Consider the following 24,752-nt stretch of genomic DNA (forward strand, 5'->3'; position numbering starts at 1 on the left):
TCTCTCTCTCTCTCTCTCTCTCTCTCTCTCTCTCTGTGTGTGTGTGTGTGTGTGTGTGTGTATCTCTGGTCAAATTGAAAAATAATGACAATAAATAAATAAATAAATATTTTAAAATAGTAAGGAACTTAAAATCTTACCATATAAACCACCAGAATTACTAGAAAATGTATCCATTAACTATTAAGGATAAGAAATTTTAAGACAATAGATTAATGTTATCTCCGCCAAGATATATATGTGTGTACATGTTTGCATATATGTGTGTATATAGATATACATAAATGTATATATATTTGAAACATGATATGACAATCCATTTCAAGTTTAATTTCATAATTTTATTCCTGGAATCCTAGCGAATAATCTTAGAGTATAATAACTAAACTTTAACTTATTTCTAATGAGATTTTCCAGCCTAAAGTTTCCCACTATTGCCCCATGTAGTAGTGGTTATTAATTCTTTATTCTGGAATCCTCACTGTTTCAAATTAAGTTATTTTTGAATTGTTAATGATTCATACCAAAAATATCCCACACATGTCCCTTTCCTCCCATATATTATACTCAAAATGAAACTCAGAAGAACATAGTAAATAACACATGCTCACAACAAAAACAACAAAAAACTAGCCTATATTGAATTATATTTGTCAACATACCTTCCACTGTAAGTAGAATATAAACTTCATCTCCTTTTATAAACTCTCTGCTTTTCAGCCTCTCATGGGTTATAAAGGCACTGGTTCCAAGGCCCATACCTCTTATAAATTGAGTTCCATTAGGGTAAATAGCCACTTCTCCCACTTTGGAAGGCCTGTCCCAAAAATAGTTTCCATTTTCTGAAACAGCAATTTATATTAATATATTATGTCTAGCATCATCTCAGCTTTTGGTGGTAGAAAAGAATAGACAATGTGAAACACAATTAGGATGGAGCTCAAAATAATTAAATGATGCTATTTACCTGTGATGTATTTCCTGGCAAATCACTGGGACTCATTCATTTATATTATCCTAAAAAAAAATGAGATTGCCTGGCAGGGAGGACCACATTCTGAAAGATAAATGGAGAGGCACTACTTTCCTGGATGGGGATATTGTACCTATACTTGCTGGCCATTCTAGAAACACTTCTGTCTATTAGAATCATTCCTTAGTAGCCTTCTGAGTTACAGATTGTCTACCTGAATTAAAGCAATATGATGATGAGCGAATTCTTTTTTTAGAAAGGTTTTTGCTATAGGCCACATATGCTCACCAGAAAGAGAGAGAGAGAGAAAGTGAGAAACCACCCTCATGGGGGATGGCCATCCCTCAATCCCTTCTCCTCCTTTCTCCTCTCAGGATCTTGGGCATACATGCACATGTACCCGTCGTGAGTTTAAGCCACTGGGTCTGGGAATCGAACCACGGTCAACTACATGGGATTCCAGCGACATAGCCATTACACTAACTGCTGGTCCCACTGAGAGAGTTTTTAATATTAGCATGTAACAATTTATCTCACTAACTGAATTATTCACCTAACAGGGCAAAGTAAAAGACAACAAGAAGCATGGCTTCTGGAAAAAGGTGACAAACCATGGCTTCTGGAAATAGGTGACAAATGCTGAATCATCCAATGACATTCAGAAATTCTGAATGCCAAATCTCTACCATTTCATTAGTTAATATTATTTTTCTATTAGATTGTGTGTGTGTGGTTTTTTTTTTAATGTCACTTTGGTTCATTCCTCTTATGTATAGAATTAATATTTAGGCAGGTCTCTTGGCCTAGTGCTTAAGGGAGCCAAAACCTATTTAGCCAATCACGTGGTTTGAATCCTAGACCTGGAGCTTGAAAAACATGCTGGGTGCATGTGCATGCATGCCCCAATTCCTGAAATGAGGGAAAATGGAGAAGAAGGAACTGAAGCCTGGTTATGCCTCATTAAGGGGTGTTTTTGTCCTCTCTCTCTCTCTCCAGCTCTCTCGGGCAAGTGCATACACTGTGTGGCAAATTTAAAAAGTAAAACAGAATTAAGACTTAGCAATAATATTCAGCTTGCCATAATACCATGGCTTCCTTTATTAGATTCCCAGGGACAACAGATTATTAAAAGTAGAGCTGTGGGCCCAGCACAGTAGCAGAGCAGTAGTGCGCCACTCTGCATTGTGGGAGGTCATGTGGAAGACCAGAGTTCAGGTCCTAGATCAACCTACACATGCCAGGGATATAAGCACTCACCTGTGATCCTGGCTAGCCGGGAAAGCTTGAGAAGGATCATGGTGTGAGATCCTATTGAGGGTGCTGGTCTCTCTCTCTCTCTTTCTTTTGTTCATGAGTTAATAAATAAACTTTTAAAAGAAAGTGCAAACCTTCCTCTTTTTTTTAGGAATTATGGAATTTAATTGTTTTTCTTAATTTTTTGCTTTAGGGCATATGTGTCCATCAGGGAGACACAGAGAGAGAGAGAGAGGAAACAAAGAAAGCAAGCTATCAGGTCTGGGACTCAAACCATAGTCTATCATGTGGGAGTCCATTGCCTTGACCAATACACCACCTGCTGGCCCCACAAACCTTGTTTTCTAAGTGCTCCTACTTTTTGAGACTGGAAAGATGGAGAATAATATCCTCCCGAACTTTTTAATAAGAAGTTGTATTCATTTCCACACTCTTCCTACCAGCATTTCAGTAGACTTGCCCAACATCTTCCTTCTTATCAAAATATATCCCCACTCCAGGAAATGAACTATTTTGACAATCCGTGTGACATGACTGAGGCGGCATGGGAAGGGAAACATCAGAGAGCCTCCCCATACCAGCCTATTCTACAAGCTTCCATACTTGACCTGTACTGATTCTCATGACAAATCTGTGGGATTATTGTCACTGCCAGTTTTACAGTTGATGTCTGTGATCTCATGGGGCTCCAAGAGATTATTTGTTCAAGGTTACATAGCTTACAAGAAGCAAACCTTCAATTTGAACCCAGGAATGTCTGACTCTAAAATCAAAACTCCTTGTACAACGCTGGAAATTCAGGAGTGTTCATCAACCCCCGGGAATTCAGTCATACCTTCTCTGTTTGTTGGAGTTCTTGTTGACATTCATAACAATCTCCTGCCTGGAAAACTGTCCATAACTGTTACAAACTTACTCCTAAATATCCTCTATTCTTAATATTTAGGACTCAAAATTCCCTAGGTAACTGATTGTGTATACTTTCATTCTCAAATCTTCTGTTCCTCCTAGAGCAATAACCATGTATTAGCAATAAAGAAAAGGAGTCACAAACCAGTTGTCAGAAAGGGGTCCGTAGTTATACTCCGCTGGTTGGACATACGCTGCCGAATGTCAGGATTTTGATCCAGGAGTGTCATTGTGGCTTGTTGCCAAGGACACGGCCACTCTAGTTGATCATCGTTGGCTCCAGAGACCAAGTGGAAATATATCCCTGCGTTAGTCGAACCTGTAAGATCCAATTTAATCTGAAACGCATAACCTTTAGAAGAATAGAATGGAGGGCTATGTAGAATTCCATTTGGGCTGCCAATCAGTTCTGTGAAATTCCTTATCTGCCAGATATGATGAGGGCATCGTGTCTCTGCAAGATTGACGTCATCGATAGACAGACCACCCAGTGATGCACCAGAGCCTCTGAGTCCTTCAAATACCACTCGGAATTTGTTGGCCACATTTAACGTTACATGGTAAAGTTGCCAATTCCCAATGGGTATGCCTGCAAAAGAGTCATTATTACTTCAACGAAGGCAAAAAACTATGACTCGTGCAAATCCACATTAGAGTCCTAACGTTTAGGACAAAGGATCATTCAAGATCTACTGGTTCCTACAGGACTGAGATATGGTCTCCTCACTCCTCCAGGCCAGGGTAATTTACTTCATGTTTTTTGTTTGTTTTTGTTTTTGTTTTTGGAAAGGTTTTGCTATAGGGCACATGTGCTTGCCAGAAAGACAGATAGAGACAGAGAGACAGAAAGTGAGAAATCACCCCCAGGGGGTATGGCCACTCTGCAATCCCTTCTCCTCCATTCTCCTCTTGGGATCTTGGGCACGCACACACATGCACCTGGTGTTAGTTTAAGCCACCAGGTCCAGAACGCGAACCGCAGTCGACTACATGGGAGTCCAGCGACATAGCCATTACGCTAACTGCTGGTCCCACTTCAAGGTATTTTTGTGGGCTGAGAATGCACTCAGTAATAACTGAATGCATATCTATTAATAGTAGTTTATCAAATTGGCTGCCTTTTTCCAGAGAGGGATGAGCAAACGACAGGAGTAAACTCATGAGTAACATGCCTGACTTACAAGTTAGGTCATCGGGAAAATCATGACGTATTTTTCTATGCAAATGTGCATCGTGACTCCTGACCACCCAATAGTTAAATGGCCAAGCAAGCCCAATATTTTAACATGGGTACCCCAATTCTAGTAATAATCAACCCAAGTCTTTTAAAGTATATTTATAGTTTGGAATACTTCCCTCACATGTGAAATGTTCAATCACCTTTTTAGGAAAAGTAAATGGTAATTCACCAAACCCTAGAACTCCCACATCCTATAGGTTACTCCTTAGATCACTTACCAATGAGTCAACATCCTAAGTATTTACCGGATATTTGATTCCACCTATTTCTCCTCATCCTGCACTTTCCCCAGCTGTATCCCACATCCCTAGCTAGCAGCGCAAGCTATGCCATTTTATCTTATTTTCTTATATCACATTCCCAAACAAGTAGCAGGACACTGAAAGCATTTCAGAAGTTTCTACATAGACAACAGGAATCCATGTCAAGCTAGTAATGAACACAATGACTTAAAATTGAAATGTATTAGCACTTAACGCAAAACATATTTGCTTGAAAATAAATTAGAATTATCCAAATGACAGAAAATACCATTGTCCACGGAAGGACTCTAGGGTGAACAAAAAACTTTCATGAAAGTCTTCATTATTATCAGTATGATCTGTTTAAATTATGGTTTCCTAAGCAGGTTTCTTAAATGCCTTTTGTGTCATTGTTAATGATATACCCACAGGTTAGTAATAAAAGGATCCTCCTTCCAAACCTGGATGGTTTTATATATAAACACATGAATATTTGTATTAATGTACACACTAACGTATAATCTATAACATTCATATTAGCTTATACATGAAGCTCGTGTATACATAAGGTTTTAATATACACAAAGTATATAATATAGTATAAATGTAATCACATAGGTGATTACATACATAATGAGTATGTACATTGTATGTATATTCTCAATGACATTAAGGACCTCTCTGCCCATAGATGTTCATGAAAAAGATCATCTGTATTTCAAATTGTTTCTCATGGTTAAACAGAGGGGGAAAAAAATGGCATGACATATAGTAGAATGTGGATCCATTTTATAATGGGTTTTATTCAGTTCATTCAAACCAAGAGATCAATTTGTGGAATAGACAGTAATTTATTTGCCAACCCGGAGTCCCTCCCTTCCTCAGAGAATCCTCTCAACTGACTGCTTTAACAGGAAGTCAGCATGACCCACATCTTTGACACATGATCGGTGGGAAGGTGGGTGCCCCCTCGCCACTCAGGAATTGCTCCAGAAGTTATACTTGGCCCTAATCATAGCCATCAGAATTCTTCACTGGGATTTATTCTTTAAAGCTAGAAATTAGAGGAAGAGTCCCTTTCCAGAAATGATGGCACATTTGGTAAGATATAAACTGGGGGACCAGCAGTTAGCGTAATGGCTATGTCGCTGGACTCCCACGTGGTTGACTGTGGTTCGTGTCCCAGACCCGGTGGCTTAAAACACAAGCGGGGCATGTGTGTGTGTGCCCAAGATCCCGAGAGGAGAATGGAGGAGAAGGGATTGTGGCGTGGCCATCCCCCCTGGGGGGTGATTTCTTGCTTTCTGTCTCTCTGTCTCTCTCTGTCTGTCTGGCGAGTGCATGCACCCTATGGCAAAAACCTCTACAAAAAAAAAAAAAGATATAAACTAGGAAGTAAAATAGCCAAAGCATCAATCTTATGGACAAAGCCATCTTGAGATATAAAAGGTTTCCAACTATGCCCTGGGTAAGTCCACTCTTCCTGGAAGGTAATCTCTACCTCATTGATTCTACAGATTCCAACTAAGGGTAAGCCAGTAACCTTTCCAACTTCACCTAAGCTATTAATAGCTTTCATTTTATTTTTATTAGTTGCTAAAAACTGATTTCTAAGTACCAGAGATTGATCTATGGTTTCTAAGGTGAGTGTCATATAATAGAAAAGGATTTCAAAAAAATTTGTGGAAAATTGAATTAAAATATAAGTTTATTTTGGTGTGAGAAAAAGTTAAAATTCATACATAGATTTTTTTTCATAATACACATTTTCCGTGAACTTTTTCAAGACTCTTTGTATAGCACACAAAGTATCCTCATCTTAGTATCCTTACCATGACATAACACAAGAAAGATCATCTTCTAAGTTGAAAAATAGTGAGCCAGGCCAGCAAGTGTTGTAGTGGTTAAAGCACTGGACTCCCACATGGCCGACCACAGTTTGAGTCCTAGACCTGGTAGCTTGCTTTCTTGCTTTCTCTCTCTCTCTCTTTCTCTCTGGTGAGCGCACATGTCATGTAGCAAATTAATAATAAGAAGAAGGAATAAAATTAAATAAATAATTTTTTTTAAAAGAAAGAAAAATAGTGACCCAATAGCCGGTATCCTGTTGTACGTTGTTGCATTAAGAGGTAAGATGAAACCAGCAGTTAGCATAATGGCTAAGTAGCTGAACTCCCATGTAGTCAACCGAGGTTCGAGTCCCGGACCCGGTGGCTTAAACTCATGCCAGGCATGTGTGCGTGCATGCCCAGGATCCTGAGAGGAGAATGGAGGAGAAGGGATTGTGGTGTGGCCATCTCCCCTGAGGGGTGATTTCTCGCTTTCTATGTCTCTGTCTCTCTCTGTCTTTCTGACAAGCGCATGTGCCCTAGAGCAAAAACCTCTTAAAAAAAAAAAAAAAGAAGTTGCCTCATTCAGAAGGGAAATAATAAAAATATTGATATCATACCTTTTATTTCTTCCACGAGGGTTAAGCTCCCATTCACGTTGCCTGCGGAGTACTCCCTGATGTAGATATTCAGCTGGTCATTTTCACTTCCACTGTTGTATAAATAAAACTGCAAGCACTGAAATCCTCTTTTAGGGTACAGAGTTCTACTTTCCAGCACCGCTGTGTCCCCTCTATTTACAGAGCTACTGTTGAAATGCATGAAGAAACCAGAATCTGTGAAGAGGACAAGAGCAGAAATGAGAGAAGAAATGGGTGTTCTTCACAACTAACGTCAATATATAAATCACAAGGGGAAAACTTCCAAAGCCTAAACTACATATCCAACACGTGAAAATGCTCGTGGATTGGTATAATAGACTGAAACTCAAACCGCTATTATTTATAACATGTTCACTATGACATAGGCGTTTTCATGTGAGCACTGATCTTTGCTTACCTTTCATTTGCTATAAACAGTGAATGTACAGCAAGTTAAAGTATCAATGCTAATAGGAAAAAAAATCGGTATAAGGCTTCAGGCCACGTCCAGCTATCAGGACCAGGCCTAGCTGCAGTGGTACACGTGGTAGGCACTACTACATGATGCTGGAGCAATATGGGAGGGCCCTGGCTTTAGTTCCCAGGTCCTCCTGAGCATGCTGGGTGTATCTTGTAGGCACACCCATGGCCTAACAGGCTGGAAGGCCAAAGGCAGGGCATGGAGTCATAGCAAGACTCTATCAGGAGGTCTCTCTTTCTCTCTTGCTCTTATGAAATAAATAAATAAATAAATAAATAAATAAATAAATAAATTTTAAATAGAGCCAGCAAGTAGTGCAGAGGTTAAGGTTAAGTAGTGCACAGGGCCATGGTTTAAAAGGCACGCCTAGCATGTGTACATACATGCCCCAAATCCTGAGAAGAGGTTGGAGAAAGAGTTGCAGTGTGGCAAAGTGATTTCTCACTATCCCTCTCTCTAGCTTTCTCTGTCAGGCTCCAGTGACTATAGAACAACTAAAATAAATAACCTTAAAAATAAGTAAATAGCAGGACTAGAAGGTAGATTCTGCAAGGAACACCTTTCAAGTGTTCCCAAGCCTGGCACGATGCCTCAGAGTTATCCCTGCTCTGAGAATATGAGAAAGGAAGATGGAAATGAAGTCAGAAGAATGGCATGAAATGATGGCACACGGAAGCTGTAATATTTGTATCTCCCAAGGCACGTTCCTGGTAAGACTGTAAGTACTGGGACCAGCAGATGGTGTAGGGGTTATGTCGCTGGACTCCCACGTAGTGAACCATGGTTCAAGTCTCAGACCTGGCAGCTTAAAACTCACACTGGGTGCATGTGTATGTGTGCCCAAAAATCCCAGAGAAGAAACTGATTAGGCTGGAGGTTGCAGGAGAGGCCCAGGTTCTGGGGCCTCTTTTATAAAAGAGACAATGTTTCTCTTACTACTGACATTAGCTTTCAAAATCAGAAAAAGGAACCAGTAGACGGTGTAATGGTTATGTCACTGGACTCCCACGTAGTCGTTTGTGATTTGAGTCCCAGACCTGGCAGCTTAAAACTCATGCCAAGTGTGTGTGCGTGTGTGTGTGTGTGTGCCCAAAATCCTGAGAGGAGAATGGAGGACAAGGGATTGCAGCATCGTCATCCTCCCCAGGAAAGTGATTTTTAAACTTTCTGTTTCTCTCTATCTCTCCAGCAAGCGCAAACACCCTATAGTAAAATTCTCTCTGAAAACATTAAAAACAAAAACAGAAACAAATAAGAGCTAGCTGGTTTCTTCCTTCTTCCTTTTTTAAAAATTTAATTATTTATTTATTTTTATTTTTGGAGAGAAATACAGAAAGAGACAGAGAGACAGTGAACAAGAAACCACCCCCAGGGGGCATGGCCACGCCTCAGCCCCTTCTCTTCCATTCTCCTCTAGGGATCTTGGGCAAGCACACACATGTGCCTGGTGTGAGTTTAAGCCACCAGGCCCGGGACTCAAACCACGGTCGACTTCATGGGAGTCCAGCGACATAGCCATTATGCCATCTGTTGGTCCCTCCTTCTTCCTTTTTTCCCTCCACCCCTCCCATCCTTTCTATCTACCTCCCTCTGGTCTAAGACCACTTTCCACTAACCAAACAGGCATTACAAGAACTGCAGAGTGGAGGGATCAGTAGTTAGAATAATGGCTATGTCACTGGACTCCCATGTAGCCGACCGTGGTTCAAGTCCCGGACCTGGTGGCTTAAACTCATGCTGAATGCATGTGTGTGCGCACCCAAGATCCCAAGAGGAGAATGGAGGAGAAGGGATTGTGGTGTGGCCATCCCTCCTGGGGGGTGATTTCTCTGTCTCTCTCTGTCTGTCTGGTGAGCGCACACACCCTATAGCAAAAACCTCTCAAAAAAATAAAAATAAAAATAAAGAGAGAATAAAGAAAAAACTGCAGAGTGGACATGTAGCACAGAGTTAGGCGCTCTGTTGACCACATGGCCAGCTGGGGTTGAATCCTGACCCCAGTGGCAACACACAAGGTACACACAGCTGTGCTCGGGGGCTCGTGGGATGGAGAATTGGAGAAAATGGATTGCTGCATGGCCAGGCCCTGTCGAAGGATGATTCCTCTCTCCTCTCTCTCTTTCTCTGTGTACACCCACATGTCCTCTCATGGGTAAAGGGGGAAAATTATATTTAAAAAAGAGAGAAAGAAAAGGCAAAGCACCTTTTGCTATTAGGATTCCTACCTAATCACCCACATTATCAAGTAGATTATATATCCCTGCCAGAAATAATCTAATAAATACATTTGGTACTTGTAATCAAATGTCTACTCTAATCAAAACAAAACCAAAATGGAAAAGGATACTCATCTGAATAAGATGAAATAAACCGTGCTTTCTTTCTACCTTCATTTAAAGAACATTTGTAACAGGAACCCGGCTACAGTTCTGAAACAATCATTCGCAGCCCTGTGCTGTCCACTGGAAAGAGTCTCTGATATTCCATAAGCTGCGAGGAAACAACCACCATCATGATAAGAGTCCTTCCAGGAGGAGGAACCAGCAGTTAGGATAATGGCTGTGTCGCTGGACTCCCACATAATCGACTGCAGTTCGCGTCCCAGACCCGGTGGCTTAAAACTCACGTCGGGCGTGTGTGCATGCATGCCCAAGATCCCGAGAGGAGAATGGAGGAGAAGGGATTGCGGCATGACCATCCCCCCTGCGATTTCTCGCTTTCTGTCTCTATGTCTCTCTCTGTCTGTCTGTCTGGTGAGCACACATGCCCTATAGTGAAAACTTCTCCAAAAAAAAAAAAAAAGAGTCCTTCCAGGAGGTGCAATCCTGTCCTGCCATGAGCCCCACTGGTAGAGGCATCCCAGAGCACAGCTCTGACTTGTAGCAAGAAAAACAAACCCAGTAAATGCATATGGCCCATTTCCTCAGAACAATCTAGGATTATTATCAAAATTTCTGATTGAAATTAGAGATAACATCCCAGTCTTTTAAAGTGAAGGGAAAAAAAAACAGAGCCACTGACTGGGGAAATCTATGGGGTTGTCAGAAAAGTCATGATGTATTTGTCTATGTTTTTCTATGCAAAAATGCGTCATGAATTTCCCGATGACCCAGTAGAAATAGCTCACTCCTATTACCTTTGCACTGGCCCATGTTGGAGTGATCGGTCTCTGGCCCACTGGGAACCTGTGAAACTCGTTGCCAGTCAGCACTGTCTCCTGAACTTTGGATCATGCCACACACGTTTTCCAATTCAAAACTGCAGGAGTCCATAAAACTCAAGGAAGAGGCTACAAAAGTAAACAAACACACAAAAAAAATCAATGATTAACCCTCAGACAACAAGATCATCCAAGTAATAAAAACTAAGCTTATCGTAATGGTACTAGGTGTACCAGGATGATGGTACAAGGGACACCTGGCCAGTTCTAAGGATGGCGGATGAAGACTCACTGCAGATCCCTACCAAGAGCCTGAGTAATTCTAGATCTGAATAAGCTGCCTGCCCCCAACCCAACTTGGAGAAACCTGTTTGCGCTCTCCTAGTTATTCACATCATTAAGCCACAACCCAGTTTATTTCATCCCATTTAGACTACAACCATACACCTCATTTTAGCTGGAAAGAGGCTTGAATATAAAACTTATACACACTTGGATTGATCACCGCTTTAGAAACCTGCCTGGGACATATTCCTATGGGACCCAATTTGTTTATAGATCTTGTGAGAAGAAAACGTTGTTTCCCAGTTGTAGATTGGGATCTGGGTGCTGTTGTGGTGTTTCCTTGAATATCAGACTTCTGTCATTTCAGAAGAACACGTAGCGCTCAGCAGAATGCACATGCCATCATTTTTTCCCTACCTAGCAGACAGAAATAGAAGTTGCTTTCAAGAACCCATCACATACAGCAGTTATATAGCCGATTCAACTTTAGGAGGTCGGAATCACTGAAATCCATCCGTTGGCCAATCACGTTCTCGAAGTCTGAGATTCTTGTTACAATCGTTGGCTCCGTTCCGTTTTGGAATGCAGTTTTACTATAGTGCATTACTGAAGTGTAGTCATAGGGGACATTCAAGGAATCCGATACTTGGTCATTATAGGTGTTAAAGTTGTGCTCTCTGCCTAAATGATAAAAGAAAATAATAACAATAACTTTAATTACTTGGTGTTCATAAAATTCGGTTTACCTGACTCCAAATACCTATCTTAGAGATGGAGAATATAAAAAATGAGTGCAATCGCTGCCTCAGTGACTCTATTGCCTTTCAAGCGTTTCATAGATTCCTATCTCAGATGGTAAAATTCAAGCTTAGAATAATACCAGCAGTCATACTGAACATAGCTAAGTCTCATTCAGCCCAAAGTTGGAACTAATATTTGGACTGAGTTTCAAAGAACTGTTAACAGAAAGGAGGATTCCATATAAAAACTGTTGTTGAAACAGTCAGGGTCATTGACCAACAATGATGGAAGTTTAGGGCTATTTACAGCAAATGGAGATGAAAAAGATTTGGGGAGGAGTGGTGAGATGGGAACTGGGATGATGATGCTCACAGGAATCATTAGAGAGGATTGGCATAGTCAGGGACCTCAAGGTTGTTGAGAAAGTCATGACTTTTTGTCTGTTTTCCTATGCAAAAATGTGTCATGATTTCCCCAACAACCCGATAGAATGTGTGTAAGTGTGTTCAACACATGGTGACCATAGTTAATGATATGGTACGGCCACAGCGGCACACCATGCTCAGACGCTACACTCCACGGGAGGAATCACATGGGAGATCAGGTTCAATTCCCGACCAACTTAAAAAACCAGGCATGGGACCCCCAGAAGGGTAGCAGCTCCGTTGCTGAGCTCCCACATGGCCAACTGCAGTTTGCGTCCCGGACCCTGTGGCTACAAACTCACACCTGTCATGTGTGCATGCATGCCCAAGATCCCAGGAGGAGAACAAAGGAGAAAGGATTATAGCGTGACCATGCCCCCCCGCCCGGCCCCGTGAAGGCTGTTTTCTCACTGTCTATCTCTTTGTCTCCCTCTGTATCTCTAGTGAGTGCACACACCCTATCTATCTATCTATCTATATACCCTATATTTTAAAAAATCCCTCAAAAAAGAAAAACAGGCACAGTGGCATGCACTTGTAATCTCAGCAATCTAGCTAGGCCTGGCAGGAAAATCACAAAGCGGAGGCTGGCTTGAGCAACAGAGTGAGACTGTCTAAAAAGAGTAGGGCACAGTGGTGTGTGCCTGTTGTCCCAGCTAGGAAGGTGACACAGAAAAACAGCAGCAGAGTGAGACCCTGTAATAAGAATAATGTAGTCTTCAGCATTGCTAAGACTACATTTGAAATGTCTCACCACAAAAAGTGATAAGTGAAGTAATACAAGGGTTAATTAGCTTGTTTTATTTTTATAAATATTTTTAGAGGTTTTTGCTATAGGGCACATGAGATCACCAAAAAAACAGAGAGAGACAAAGAGACAGAAAGCAAGAAATCACCCCCCGGGTGGATGGCCACACCGCAATCCCTTCTCCTCCATTGTCCTCTAGAGATCTTGGGCACGCACGCACATGCACCAGGTCCAGGACTCAAACCGCGGTCAACTACATGGGAGCCCAGCAACATAGCCATTACTTCAACTGCTGGTCCTAGTTTGTTTTAATCATTCCATATTATACATATATCAAAACATTACATTGTACCACTTTAACATATGCAATTGTGATTTCTCAATCAAAAATAATAATAATGCCACCAGCAGATGGCATAATGCTTGCACCACTGGACTCTCACGCAGTTGACCGCAGTTCAAGTCCCAGACCTGGTGACTTAAAACTCATGCCAGGCATGTGTGTGTGCATGCCCAAGCTCCAGAGAGGAGAATGGAGAAGAGATTAAAGCCTGGTGAATGATTTCTCACTTTCTGTCTTTCTGGTGAGTGAATGCACCCTATGTAAAAAATTTCTCTCTCAAAAAAAAAAAAAAAAAAAACTAAAATGAATACATTTAGAGAGGAAACCATATTGCTTAACATCATATTAATGGGCAGCTGACGATAACTTGAATTTGGAAGGTTTTGTGGACACAGGTGACTACTCTCCAGAGTATTCATATATTATCCAATGTGGGCAGAAGTTTGTAGCAAAAAAATAGACTTCAGGAATCCTAAAGAATGAGACCATGGATTTCTTTTACTGTAAAAATATTTTCATTTAGGGCCCGGAAGATGGCTTGGTGGCTAAGGCACTAGACTCCCATGTAGCCGACTGCAGTTTGAGTCCCAAGCCTGGTGACTGCCTTTCTCATGCTCTCTCTCTCGCTCTTGCCCTCGCTCTCGCTCTCTCTGTCTCTCACAGGTCAAATTAAACAATTATAATAATAATGAGTGAAATTAAATAAATAATTCTTTTTTAAAAAAAGAAAATATTTTCATTTACTGCTGTACCTTACTCTAGTTACAATCATCAGTGACTGGGAAGGGACAACAGTGATTTCAAGATGGCGCTCACACAGAGCAGTTACCACAGAGCCTCACACAGTACCACTCCCACACAGGAGCACAGACGGAGGTGCGCGTGTCACTGCCGAATGTGGAAAACCTGAGTCCAGTTGTTCATGGTTAAGACTTTTGTGACTATGAATACAAATCCACAACAAGTTCAGGCTGATCAACTACTACAATGTTCCTCAAAAGGGGTTCCATGGAAAAATAAATCAAATTATCCACAAGCCACTTACATATTGAAAGAAAGAAAAAAAAAAAGGCCATGATCAGATCACTTTGGGAAATGCTCTTCTTCTTGGAAATTTATGGTTGATGTCAGCCTAAGAAAGACGTGAACCATAAAGCAGTATAAATAACTCTGTGTTTAATTTCTTTTAGCCTAGAAGTTCTCGAACTGATTTGACTACAAACTTCTTTACACACATCTGTGAACATATTACAAGAAGCACGCCATCGAATATACTCTGGGAAATATGAAACTAGTTCTTAGGATCATATCCAGCTCAAAAATACTAGGGAAGAAATAGCCCTATAGCAGAGCAAATAGGCATTGCACAGAGGAAGCCAGATCTTACTTGACTGACCAGGGTTTGAATCCCAGCTCCATGGGCTTGAAAAACATGCTGGGTGCGTGTGTGTGCCCAGAATCCTAACAAATGGAAAATTGGCGGGAAAAGGGTTGCAGTGTAACTAGGCCTGCTGGAAGGTTCCTTTCTCTCTCGCGCGCGCTCTCTCATCCCCCTCTTCCTCCTCCTCAACTCATGTGCATTCACTATCTTCAAGCATAAAAATTAAAAATGCTGGGGTCAGCAGGTAGCGTGGTGGCTAAAGATGCTGGACTCCCACATGGCTGACCATGGTTCGAGTCCTGGACCTGGCAGCTTGCTTTCTCACTTTCCCTCTCGCGATGTCTCTCTTTCTTTCTCTGTCCCTCTCTGGTCAAATTAAAATAAATAAATAAATAAATAAAGTTAAATAAAATACTTCTTTAAAAAATAAAAAGTACTAACGTTCTAGGGTAACAACCCCACAACCATTTTAAGATACATCAGCTCATTGGGTTAGAGCTAAATGAAGACAGCAAAACCTCAGAGTTGTTCAATTATTAGCAGTTGACACAGATAAGAAGGCACGTGCTCTGAAATGCAGCCTTGGCAAATGTAAGAAAACAAGAGAAAGTTACCTGACAGAATTCTGTCCCAAATTATGCTCACATAGTCATCCCGATCAGAACGCGACTGCTCGTGCCAGAATCCCAGAGCATGGAGGAACTCGTGCTGAATAGTTGCTATTCTGTCGCAATTGGCTCCGATGGAAAGGTCTTGCTTCCCAACGCGCCTGTTTCCCACTGAAGACCAGCAGCTTACAGAAGCGTATAGAGGAGAAGGGGAAGAGAACGTTACAGAGATATGAGTGGAGGTCTCAGGGAAGGATCCCCACTGGCTAGTCCACCCACCTGGAGTAGTATCCCTTGCTTTTATAACTGGATACTGTACTTCTCTCCTAACTTAGGTGAGGTATAAAAACCTTTGCGGGGGGGACCAGCAGTTAGCGTATTGGCTATGTCGCTGAACTCCCATGTAGTCACCACGGTTCGAGTCCCCGACCTGGTGGCTTAAACTCACGCTGGGCACGTGTGTGTGTGCATGCCCAAGGTCCCGAGAGGAGAATGGAGGAGAAGGAGTTGCGGCGTAGCCATCCCCCGTGTGTGTGGGGGGGTGATTTCTTGCTTTCTATCTCTCTGTCTCTGTCTTTCTGGCAAGCGCACACGCCCTATAGCAAAAACCTCTCAAAAAAAAAAAGTTGCAGTTTCCAGATGACCTTAGGAGAACTTGCCCTAACACAAAATATTACATAGAAGTAAGACATTCCTCATCAGCCTCATCCTGGCAATTTCAGTATCTTTGAGATCACCCTTGGTATGCCTATGCCCATTAGCAAATGTTTACAGGGTCAGTAATTGCTCAGAGTTGCTGAATTTGTGGGTGGGTCCTACACGCAGTGGTTGAGGGTCCTGGATCCCACAAGCCAACCACAGTTCAAATCCCAGCTCCAGCATTTTGGAAACCAGACACATGTGCATGTATCAAAATCCTGATGGGAGGATGTGCACATGTGCCAAAATCCTGATGGTGAGAAGGAGTAGAGGACAAAGGACTGGGGGATGACCTTGCGCCCTTTGGCACATTGAGGGGTGCTTTCTCTCTCCCTCTCTCTTTCTTTTTCTTTTGCATGTGTGCACATACCCACACACATGCCCTCCAGCAATTTATTTTTTTCGAGAGGTTTCTGCTATAGGTGCGTGCATTTGGCAGAAAGACAGAGACAGAAAGCGAGAAATCACCCCCTGCCCTGGGGGAATGGCCACGCCGCAATCCCTTCTCCTCCATTCTCCTCTCGGGATCTTGGGCACGCACACACACGCACCTGGCATGAGTTCAAGCCACCGGGTCTGGAACTCGAACCACGGTCGACTACATGGGAGTCCAACAACATAGCCATTATGCCAGCTACTGGTCCCCCTCCAGCAATTTTTTTAAATTGCTGAGCTTGAGATGAATAACACCGTCACTTTCTTAACTCAAGCAATGAGTCGTTAGCTTAAAATGAATTTAAATACAGACATGCACACACATAAACGTATACATGCTTTACTTGAAGGAAAAACTAAAAAACATATAAATTACAAACAAGATATAAATTTCAATCTTGTGAAAATCACAAGATTGTGGTTTGGATGCAACTGCTGTGAGGTATGCCCGAGGCCCCACAGTTCTCCTGAGAATCCTTTGAATACTAACTTTTCAACTCACCCGCTGCCCTTGATCACTGATATATAGTTAGCTTCTCCAGTCCAAGGCTTGAAGTCAATGCATGTTTTCAGGCGATAGCGTTCAAATGCATTGAGGATAACTCCCTTGGCATTCATTTCTGAAAGACGAAAACAAACAAAAATAGACTTATTAAAATAATCACCATTGGGGCCAACAGATGGCATGGTAGTTAAGGAACTAGACTCCCACATGGTCGACTGTGGTTCAAGTCCCAGACCTGGTGACTTGCTTTCTCACTTTCCCTTTCTCTTTCTTTCTGACTTTCTCTGTTCACATTTTAAAATAATAACAAATAAAATTAAATAAATAATTAATTCTTTCTTAAAAATAATAATCACCATTGAACAGTTCATCATGGAAATAGACTGTGCAATATTTGCTTGTCTGGAGTTAGTCCCTTCATGAATGTTGGGTATTTATTTTCACAGAATTTAGTACTCAGGGAGCAGTGGCGCAGGCAGTAGGACTCCACTGTGCAATGCTTAGAGCCACGTGGAAGGGTGGATTTGTATCCCAGACCAATGGAAACACACAGGGTGTGGCAGTGCATGCCTATAATCCTAGCTAACCGGGAAACTGGGGCCAGAGGACCAGGGCATAGCAAAAGTCTCTTGGAAACACCTCTCTCTATCTCTTCTTGCCCCCACCCCCATAACCCCACTTTCTCATTAAAAAAAAAGTAATCAGGCCAATCTGTGGCCTGGTGGCCAAGGTGACTGGATACCACATGGCTGACCACACAGTTCAAAATCCAGATTAGCAACTGGAAAAAATATGGTGGCCATGTGTGCATACATGCCCAAAATCCCAAAAAGAGAGAAATAGGTGTGCAGCATGATTATCCCCAGGAGGTGTGCTCTTTCTCTCTCTCCCTCTCTCTCTCTCTCTCTCTCTCAGGTGAGTACATGTGCTCTTTGGCTATTTAAAAAAAAAACAAAACAGTATTCAGGGAGACCAGCAGTTAGCGTAATGGCTATGTCACTGGACTCCCATGTAGTTGACAGTGGTTCGAGTCCCAGACCTGGTGGCTTCAACTCACACCAGGTGCGTGTGCGTGCCCAAGATCCCAAGAGGAGAATGGAGGAGAAGGGATTGTGGCGTGACCATCCCCCCTGGGGGGTGATTTCTCACTTTCTGTCTCTTTGTCTCTGTCTGTCTGGCGAGCGCACGCGCCCTATAGCAAAAAAACAGTATTCAGTACCAATTTAATATTTGATTATTCTTCTAGTTGCTTATATTTGCCTCATATTTCTTTGGAACCCATTAGTGGTGCATTACTAAAGAGTAAAGAGGCCATTTCCTTACCTCAGAGAACGTATACACTTTATCATAGCAATCAAAATAAATAAGACTTCCTCTGAGAAGTTACAATATTTAAATATTTAAAGCCTCACAGCAGGACTTTTAATCTTTGGACCTTGAGATGGGAGGATCCATGACTAGCCTGAAATAGTATTCAAAGATATTTCTATATCTATACCTACCCATGCAAGCACATTTTCTAGGAAAAGCTTTCACGGAATTTGCAAGTGAGTCCAAGGACCCCATAAGACTTGAGAATCATTGATTTGGAGCCTGCCAGTGGTGTAGTGGTTAAGGCAACTGGATCCCTTATACCCAACCTTGCAGTTTGGTTCCCCAACCCAGCAGCTTGAAAAATATGCTGGGTTCTCGTGTGTGTGCCCAAAACTCCAGAAATGAGAGAGACGTGGAGGAGAAAGGATTAAGGTGTGACTATTTCTCTCTCCTCTCTCTCTCTCTCTCTCTCTCTCTCTCTCTCTCTCTTTCTCTCTCTAGGGAGCACATGCACACTCTGGAAAATTTTTAGAAAAAAATAACCATTACTTTGGAAATAAAAGTGGCGCTAGTGGGTTGAATAGGTATGGACCCCTAAGAAGGCAGAGAATGAAAGCAACATTGAGAGAAAAAAAAAAAAAAAACCTCTGAGAGTGACCTGGAGGGAGGGATTATATCACACACTCATGGATTCTATCAGATTCAGAAATGGGGTCTGAATTCCAGGTAAGGGTTTCTCCCTCTCCATGCCTTTGCACATGGCGTATTTGATTAAAGCACTCTTCCCTTGTGAGCAGTGGCATCATCAGCCCACATGGTGCCTTTGTGCCAAGTGGAGAGAGGCACCCACCTGGGCAGGTGCTCTGAGTGCTCGCGGCCAAGTGAATGAACTGCACTTTCATGCAAAGAAATAAAGGCCTCCTGATAAATAGAGCACAAGTTTGATATCAGCCCCACTCATTCCCTCCCCACGTACCTATGGATGGCCTACAGCTTAGATGCTCCCAAATGCTTATGCCTGTATATCTAGGTGGAGTCAAACACCCCTCCAATGTGTTCTCATAGCTCTTTGTTTGCTAATCATAATGTTTATTCCATTTCTTTATGATTAACTTTTGTTCTCTAAGCTTTTAGAGAACATGCATAGAGTGTGCATGCTGGCTGGAGAGAGAGAGAGAGAGAGAGAGAGAGAGAGAGAGAGGAAAAGTGAGACATCACCCCAAGGGGGATGGCCACACAGCAATCCCTTCTCCTCCCTTTTCTTCTTGGGATTTTGGGCATAGGCATTATGATTAACTTTTGGTTTATCTGAATCTCCACTGAAATGCATGATCTTAAAGGGAAACAATAGGAGTTTCTTCCCCCAAACTTTTGTCCAACGATGGTTCCTAAACTGATGCTGGTCAGTGACATCATCATCACCAGTCCCAGGACAGAGCTTTCCATCACAGTTCAATTTCTTCCATAGGAAAGCTGTTCGTAGTTTTAAATCAGATTCTCCTGACTTCGCTGTATTTCAGTTCTAAACTAAAAACATGATTTATTTTTGGGAAAACATGATGATAAATGATAGTGAGGTCTTCGGCAGGTGTGCATGCAGGGCTGGGAAAAGGCAGTGCCATGTGACAAGACGCTGTCGGGAGTGCCTCCTTCCTCCTCCTCTCATGCACTGTCTCTCCTAAGCAAAATGAATGAACTTCACAGTGCCAGTCCCTAAAGCTTTGTTTGGTTGTGTTTTTTTTTTTTTTCCTGACATATAAAATCTGAACATATGGGAAGCTACTCTTTTAAAAGACTAGCTCCCTAATCCTCGCGTCCCTAGTGTCCAATACAGAGCAGCTTTCCCATAAATGTTGCTTGAATTAATCCCTATGTTGTCAAAACAAGCAAATATTTCAGCTAGAATCGTTTAGGTGCTTTTCATTGTCTGTTTTGCTTATTTTCTAAAGTAAATGTATCTAGCACACAAAGGGACAAATAAACAAAACCTTAAAGACCGTATCAGCCTACCCTCAGAAGCAGCAGCATCAATTTCTGTCAGGAACATGTTTTATTTATGTATACTCCAAAGTGGATACTAACCCAAGCTATCGTCTAGAACATATGGAATGGTATGAGGCCATCTATACGTTTCTCCAATGATGGAATTCCTGTCTTGTGCCTGTCAAAAATAAATGCAAGAGGACTTGTTAAATGAATGAGGCAAAAACATATGAAACAATCACTAGTTAATCTAGAAAGAAATGAAGTTTAAAGCTTTCTCAGCCAGCTCAAAGAAATTAGGTTTGGATGTGTGTGGATGTGTGTGGGTGTGGGGTGTGCTCCTACTTTTACCATAATATAACAACATTTCTAGGAAGAAGCTACTAATTTCTTTTTTTTTTTTTTTGAGAGGCTTTTTGTTTTTGTTTTTGTGGTTTGTCTTATTTTGTTTTTTGTTTTGTTTTGTTTTGTTTTGTTTTGCTATAGGGCACATGCACTCACTAGAGAGACAGAGACAGAAAGCAAGAAATCATGCCCCTAGAGGGATGGCAATGCTACAGTCCCTTCTTCTCCATTCTTCTCTCAGGATTTTGGGCATACATGCACAAGCACCCAGCATGAGTTTCAAGCTACTGGGTCTGGCACTCGAACTGCAGCCTGCCATGTGGGAATCCAGCCACCTTAACCGCCACACAAAGAAACTATTAACTTCTATCATTAATTTAGTTGATAAGTTGAAGAAATCATGCAAAGAAAATGTTGAAAAACTGAACTATAAAGATTGGTAGATTTGTAGATTAGTTTCCTACACTAGAATTTAAAAGTACACAAGAAGGAAATGTAACAAATCTTCAATAATCTGTGTCTTACAATATCAGAAAAAGTTACACATGGGCAGGGACCAGCAGGTGATATGGTGGTTAAGACTCTGGACACTCCCACATGGCCAACCACAGTTCGAGTCCTAGACCTCATGGCTTCCTTTCTCACTTTCCCTCTGTGTGTGAGTGTGTATGTGTGTGTGTCTGTGTGTTTGTCTGGTCAAATAAAAAACTTTTTTTAAAAAAAGTTACACATGGGCTAAGCCAAAGTATTCAAAAATTTTTGAAGGACTCTAAGTTTTATCATAGAAAATTAATAATACTTTAAGGGCCAAGGCATGGCTTGGTGGTTAAGGGAACTAGATTACACATGGCCAACTGCACACTTTGAGTTCCAGATACAACAACCTGAAAAACACACTGGGTGAATGTGACCATGTGCCTAGAATCCTTAAAGAAGGAAGAAATGAAGAGAAGGAATTACTGCATAATCATTCTCCATGGCAGGTGCTTTCTCCCTCTCTGTCTCTCTGTCTCTCTTTCTTAGGCTGGTGAGCACACATGCCACCTTGCAAATACTTTTTAAAAAATAAAACAATAAATTCATTTTACCAGCTGTTGTTGACTGAACGTATAAAATTAAAATTTTTTAAAATAAAAACAATAAAATTTATTAATATATTCATATGATCAATAAGTTGAATAATGTTCTAGAGAATGAGGATCCCTTGGTAATAAAACTAACAATGCCTCTATCTTCATAAAGCTTACATATAGTGGGAAGATGAGCAGTATGCAATTTGGGTAAGTTTAAACAGAGTGAATTTAATAGTTGTGAAGGGACTTAAAAAGGGAGATGTGTGGGACTGGCAGGCGACATGATTGTTAAAGGTGCTTAAGTCCCATCTGGTCAACTGTGGTTTGAGTCCTGGACCCAGTGGCTTGCTTTCTCACTTCCCTCTCTCTCTCATCTCTCTCTCAGACCAATATTTTAAAAATAATAATAATAAATAAGATTAAACAAATAATTTTTTTAGAAAAGGAGATGTATTGGGTCCAGCAGATGGCATTACATCACTGAACTCCCACATAGTCAATCATAGTTCGAATCCCAGTCCCGGCAGCTTAAACTCACACTAGGCACGTGTAGGTACATACCCAAGTCCTGAGAAGAAAATGGAGGAGAAGGGATTATGATGTGGTCATCCCCCCAGGAGATGGTTTCTGGTTTTCTGTCTATCTCTCTCTCTCTGTTTCTTCAGTGAGTGCATGCATCCTACAGCAAAAATCTCTCTTAAAAATAAAGGGAGATGTGAACAAGAGTAAAAGGATGGGGGAACTACATTAGCTAAAATGAAAGGATGACATTTAAGGTGAAAAAGAAAGATGAAAAAGAGGTGAGATTGAAAGAGGCCAGGAAGACTGTTTCAAAGAGGGAACAGTGGTTGCTCTGGTTCAGATGTGGGACTGTCCTGAGTTATGCTGTAAGGTCCATAGGCTAATAAGTTAGAGGAGAAGGGAGGAGAGGAGATAGAGAGGGAGGCAGGAGTTAAGTCATGTAAAGCCTTGAAGACTAAGGCTAAATTTGGAAATTATCCTCCTAAGTACAGTAGGAAGCTGTTGAGGAGTTTCCAACCAGGGAATGAAATGGTGTCATTGCCTATTTAATCAATTACTTTGCTGTGGGGGAAGGGGCAGGTGCAGGGTAGAGAAGACATTTGAAATAGAAAGACAAATGAAGAGGTAGATGGAAAATCAAGAGATGATAGGGCTTGGATTAGGCTGTTGGAGAAAAGAGAATGATTTAGATATATGTTAAAGATCAAATGGAGTGGGAACCAGCAATTAGCGTAATGGCTATGTTGCTGGATTCCCACATAGTCGACCGCGGTTTGCATCCCGGACCCAGTGGCTTAAAACTCATGCCGGGCGCGTGTGCGTGCGTGCCCAAGATCCTGAGAGGAGAATGGAGAAGAAAGGATTGCGGCGTGACCATCCCCCCTGGGGGGTGATTTCTCACTTTCTGTCTCTATGTCTCTGTCTGTCTGGCGAGCGCATGCGCCCTGTAGCAAAAACCTCTCCAAAAAAAAAAAAAAAAGATCAAATGGAGTGAGAGGAAAGGAAGACACAAAGAAGACTCCTGAAGTAGGTATTTATTCAATGAAGTGGGATGAGGAAGTGAGTACGACTTTATAAGGAGAATAGACTGGGGAGGAACAGACTATAGGGAAGCTCAGAGTTCGCCTGATCAGAAGACACCTTGGGTTTAAGATGTATCATAGACATTCACTATAGTTTTGAATGTCCCCTAAAATTCATATGTTGATTTGGTTGTGATGGAATGAAAAGAGTGAAAACTCCATCTGATAATGGTATTGTAAAATGAAAATTTTTAAAAATTTTATTTCAATTTCTTTTATACATTTAATCACATTATTTAGCTTGCAAAGTGAATATTTACACATATGTACATTTCTCACCAGCCCAGTTGAATACTATAAAGTTATCCTCAACAGATAATAAACCATTTCTTTGTCCCATAAGTGCTTTGACTGTCTATTTTTCCCCTTAATGTCCTTCCTCAGACTCTACTCTTTTTGCAAAGAGATTGGGAGTAAGGTTATGGGAGGACAGGGTTCCCGTGACTGAGTTCTGGTGGGTTTATAAAGAGAGGGAATGATGCCAGAACAGAGAGACATGTGGACACTGCTCTGCTGTCCTCTGCTCTCACTCTTGTCATGTGGTCAGTACTCTGCAAGACCCCTACCAGACCCGGTCCCTGGACCTTGGGTTTTCAACCATGAGTTGAATAGACCTCTGTTCCCTTAAATTATCCAGGTATTTTCTGTTATTACCAATAAAAAGGATTAGAAAAACATCTAAATGGAGCTGGCATATTGGCACTTGGATAGGCTAGTCTGAAGCTCAAGGAAGGACAGGACTACAGTTACATGTTTGGCATCACTGACAATGGGATGACATTTAGAGCCCTGGCACAAGGTGCAGTCTAGAGGGAGAGAGTGCAAAATGAAGAGCAGTCCCAGGACTAAGCTTCCTCCCCTGCGGCTCTGTTGGAGGGATTAGAGAGATACAGAAGTGCTTATAACATGTAGAAAGCAAGAAGGTGACCCAGGAGTGTGTTCAGGGAAGAACAGAATTTTGCAGAAAAGGATGACCTATTGGGTAATGTATAGACCAAAGACTGTATGTATTTTAAATTATGATGTCAAATTGTTTCTCTGTTTATTAAAACTTTACACACTATCCTGTCTAATGACATATGGACACATTCATAAACAAGCATCCCTGTTTTTCTTCCTCATCACTGAAAAAGATAAGTTTTTTAAATGCTTTCGAAACTTGTTTTAAGTAATAAGGGATTTCTTGTCTTTCAAAATTAGTGTTTATAACAGTGAAATTTTTAAAGTATTATTTATTTTATTTTATTTATCAGGGTTTTTTTTTATTTTGTTACATGATATGCATGCTCATCAGAAAGAAACAGAGAGAGAGAGAAAAGGAAAGTGGGAAAGCAAGCCACCAGATCAGGGACTCAAGCCATGGCTGACCATGTGAGAGTTTGGCACTTTAACCACCAAACCACCTGCTGGCCCCTGATAGTGAATTTTTAACCACCCCAAATCTACATGTAAGTGCCTATGTTCATCTATATGTTATGGTGGAAAAGCAAGTATCAGCACTTTAAAAAAAAAAAAAAAGGATTATTTTAGTTAA

The 24,752-nt window shown here is 41.4% G+C and overlaps 1 protein-coding gene across 1 annotated transcript in view; it reads right to left on the reverse strand.

The window, feature by feature from the left end:
* The window catches only part of MEP1B (meprin A subunit beta), a 37,347-nt gene that overhangs the window by 8,610 nt on the left and 3,985 nt on the right, over nt 1-24,752 (reverse strand). The window contains exons 5-12 of the mRNA XM_006150562.3: nt 20,296-20,374; nt 16,897-17,014; nt 15,267-15,445; nt 11,477-11,695; nt 10,706-10,858; nt 7,068-7,283; nt 3,282-3,725; nt 663-842 (exon numbers count right to left, since the gene is read on the reverse strand). Of these exons, the coding sequence (XP_006150624.1) occupies nt 663-842; nt 3,282-3,725; nt 7,068-7,283; nt 10,706-10,858; nt 11,477-11,695; nt 15,267-15,445; nt 16,897-17,014; nt 20,296-20,374 (1,588 nt within the window). The remainder of the gene's footprint in view (nt 1-662; nt 843-3,281; nt 3,726-7,067; nt 7,284-10,705; nt 10,859-11,476; nt 11,696-15,266; nt 15,446-16,896; nt 17,015-20,295; nt 20,375-24,752) is intronic.

The sequence above is a fragment of the Tupaia chinensis genome, unplaced genomic scaffold, assembly GCF_000334495.1.
Source record: "Tupaia chinensis unplaced genomic scaffold, TupChi_1.0 Scaffold000290_1, whole genome shotgun sequence".
Taxonomy (NCBI): domain Eukaryota; kingdom Metazoa; phylum Chordata; class Mammalia; order Scandentia; family Tupaiidae; genus Tupaia; species Tupaia belangeri.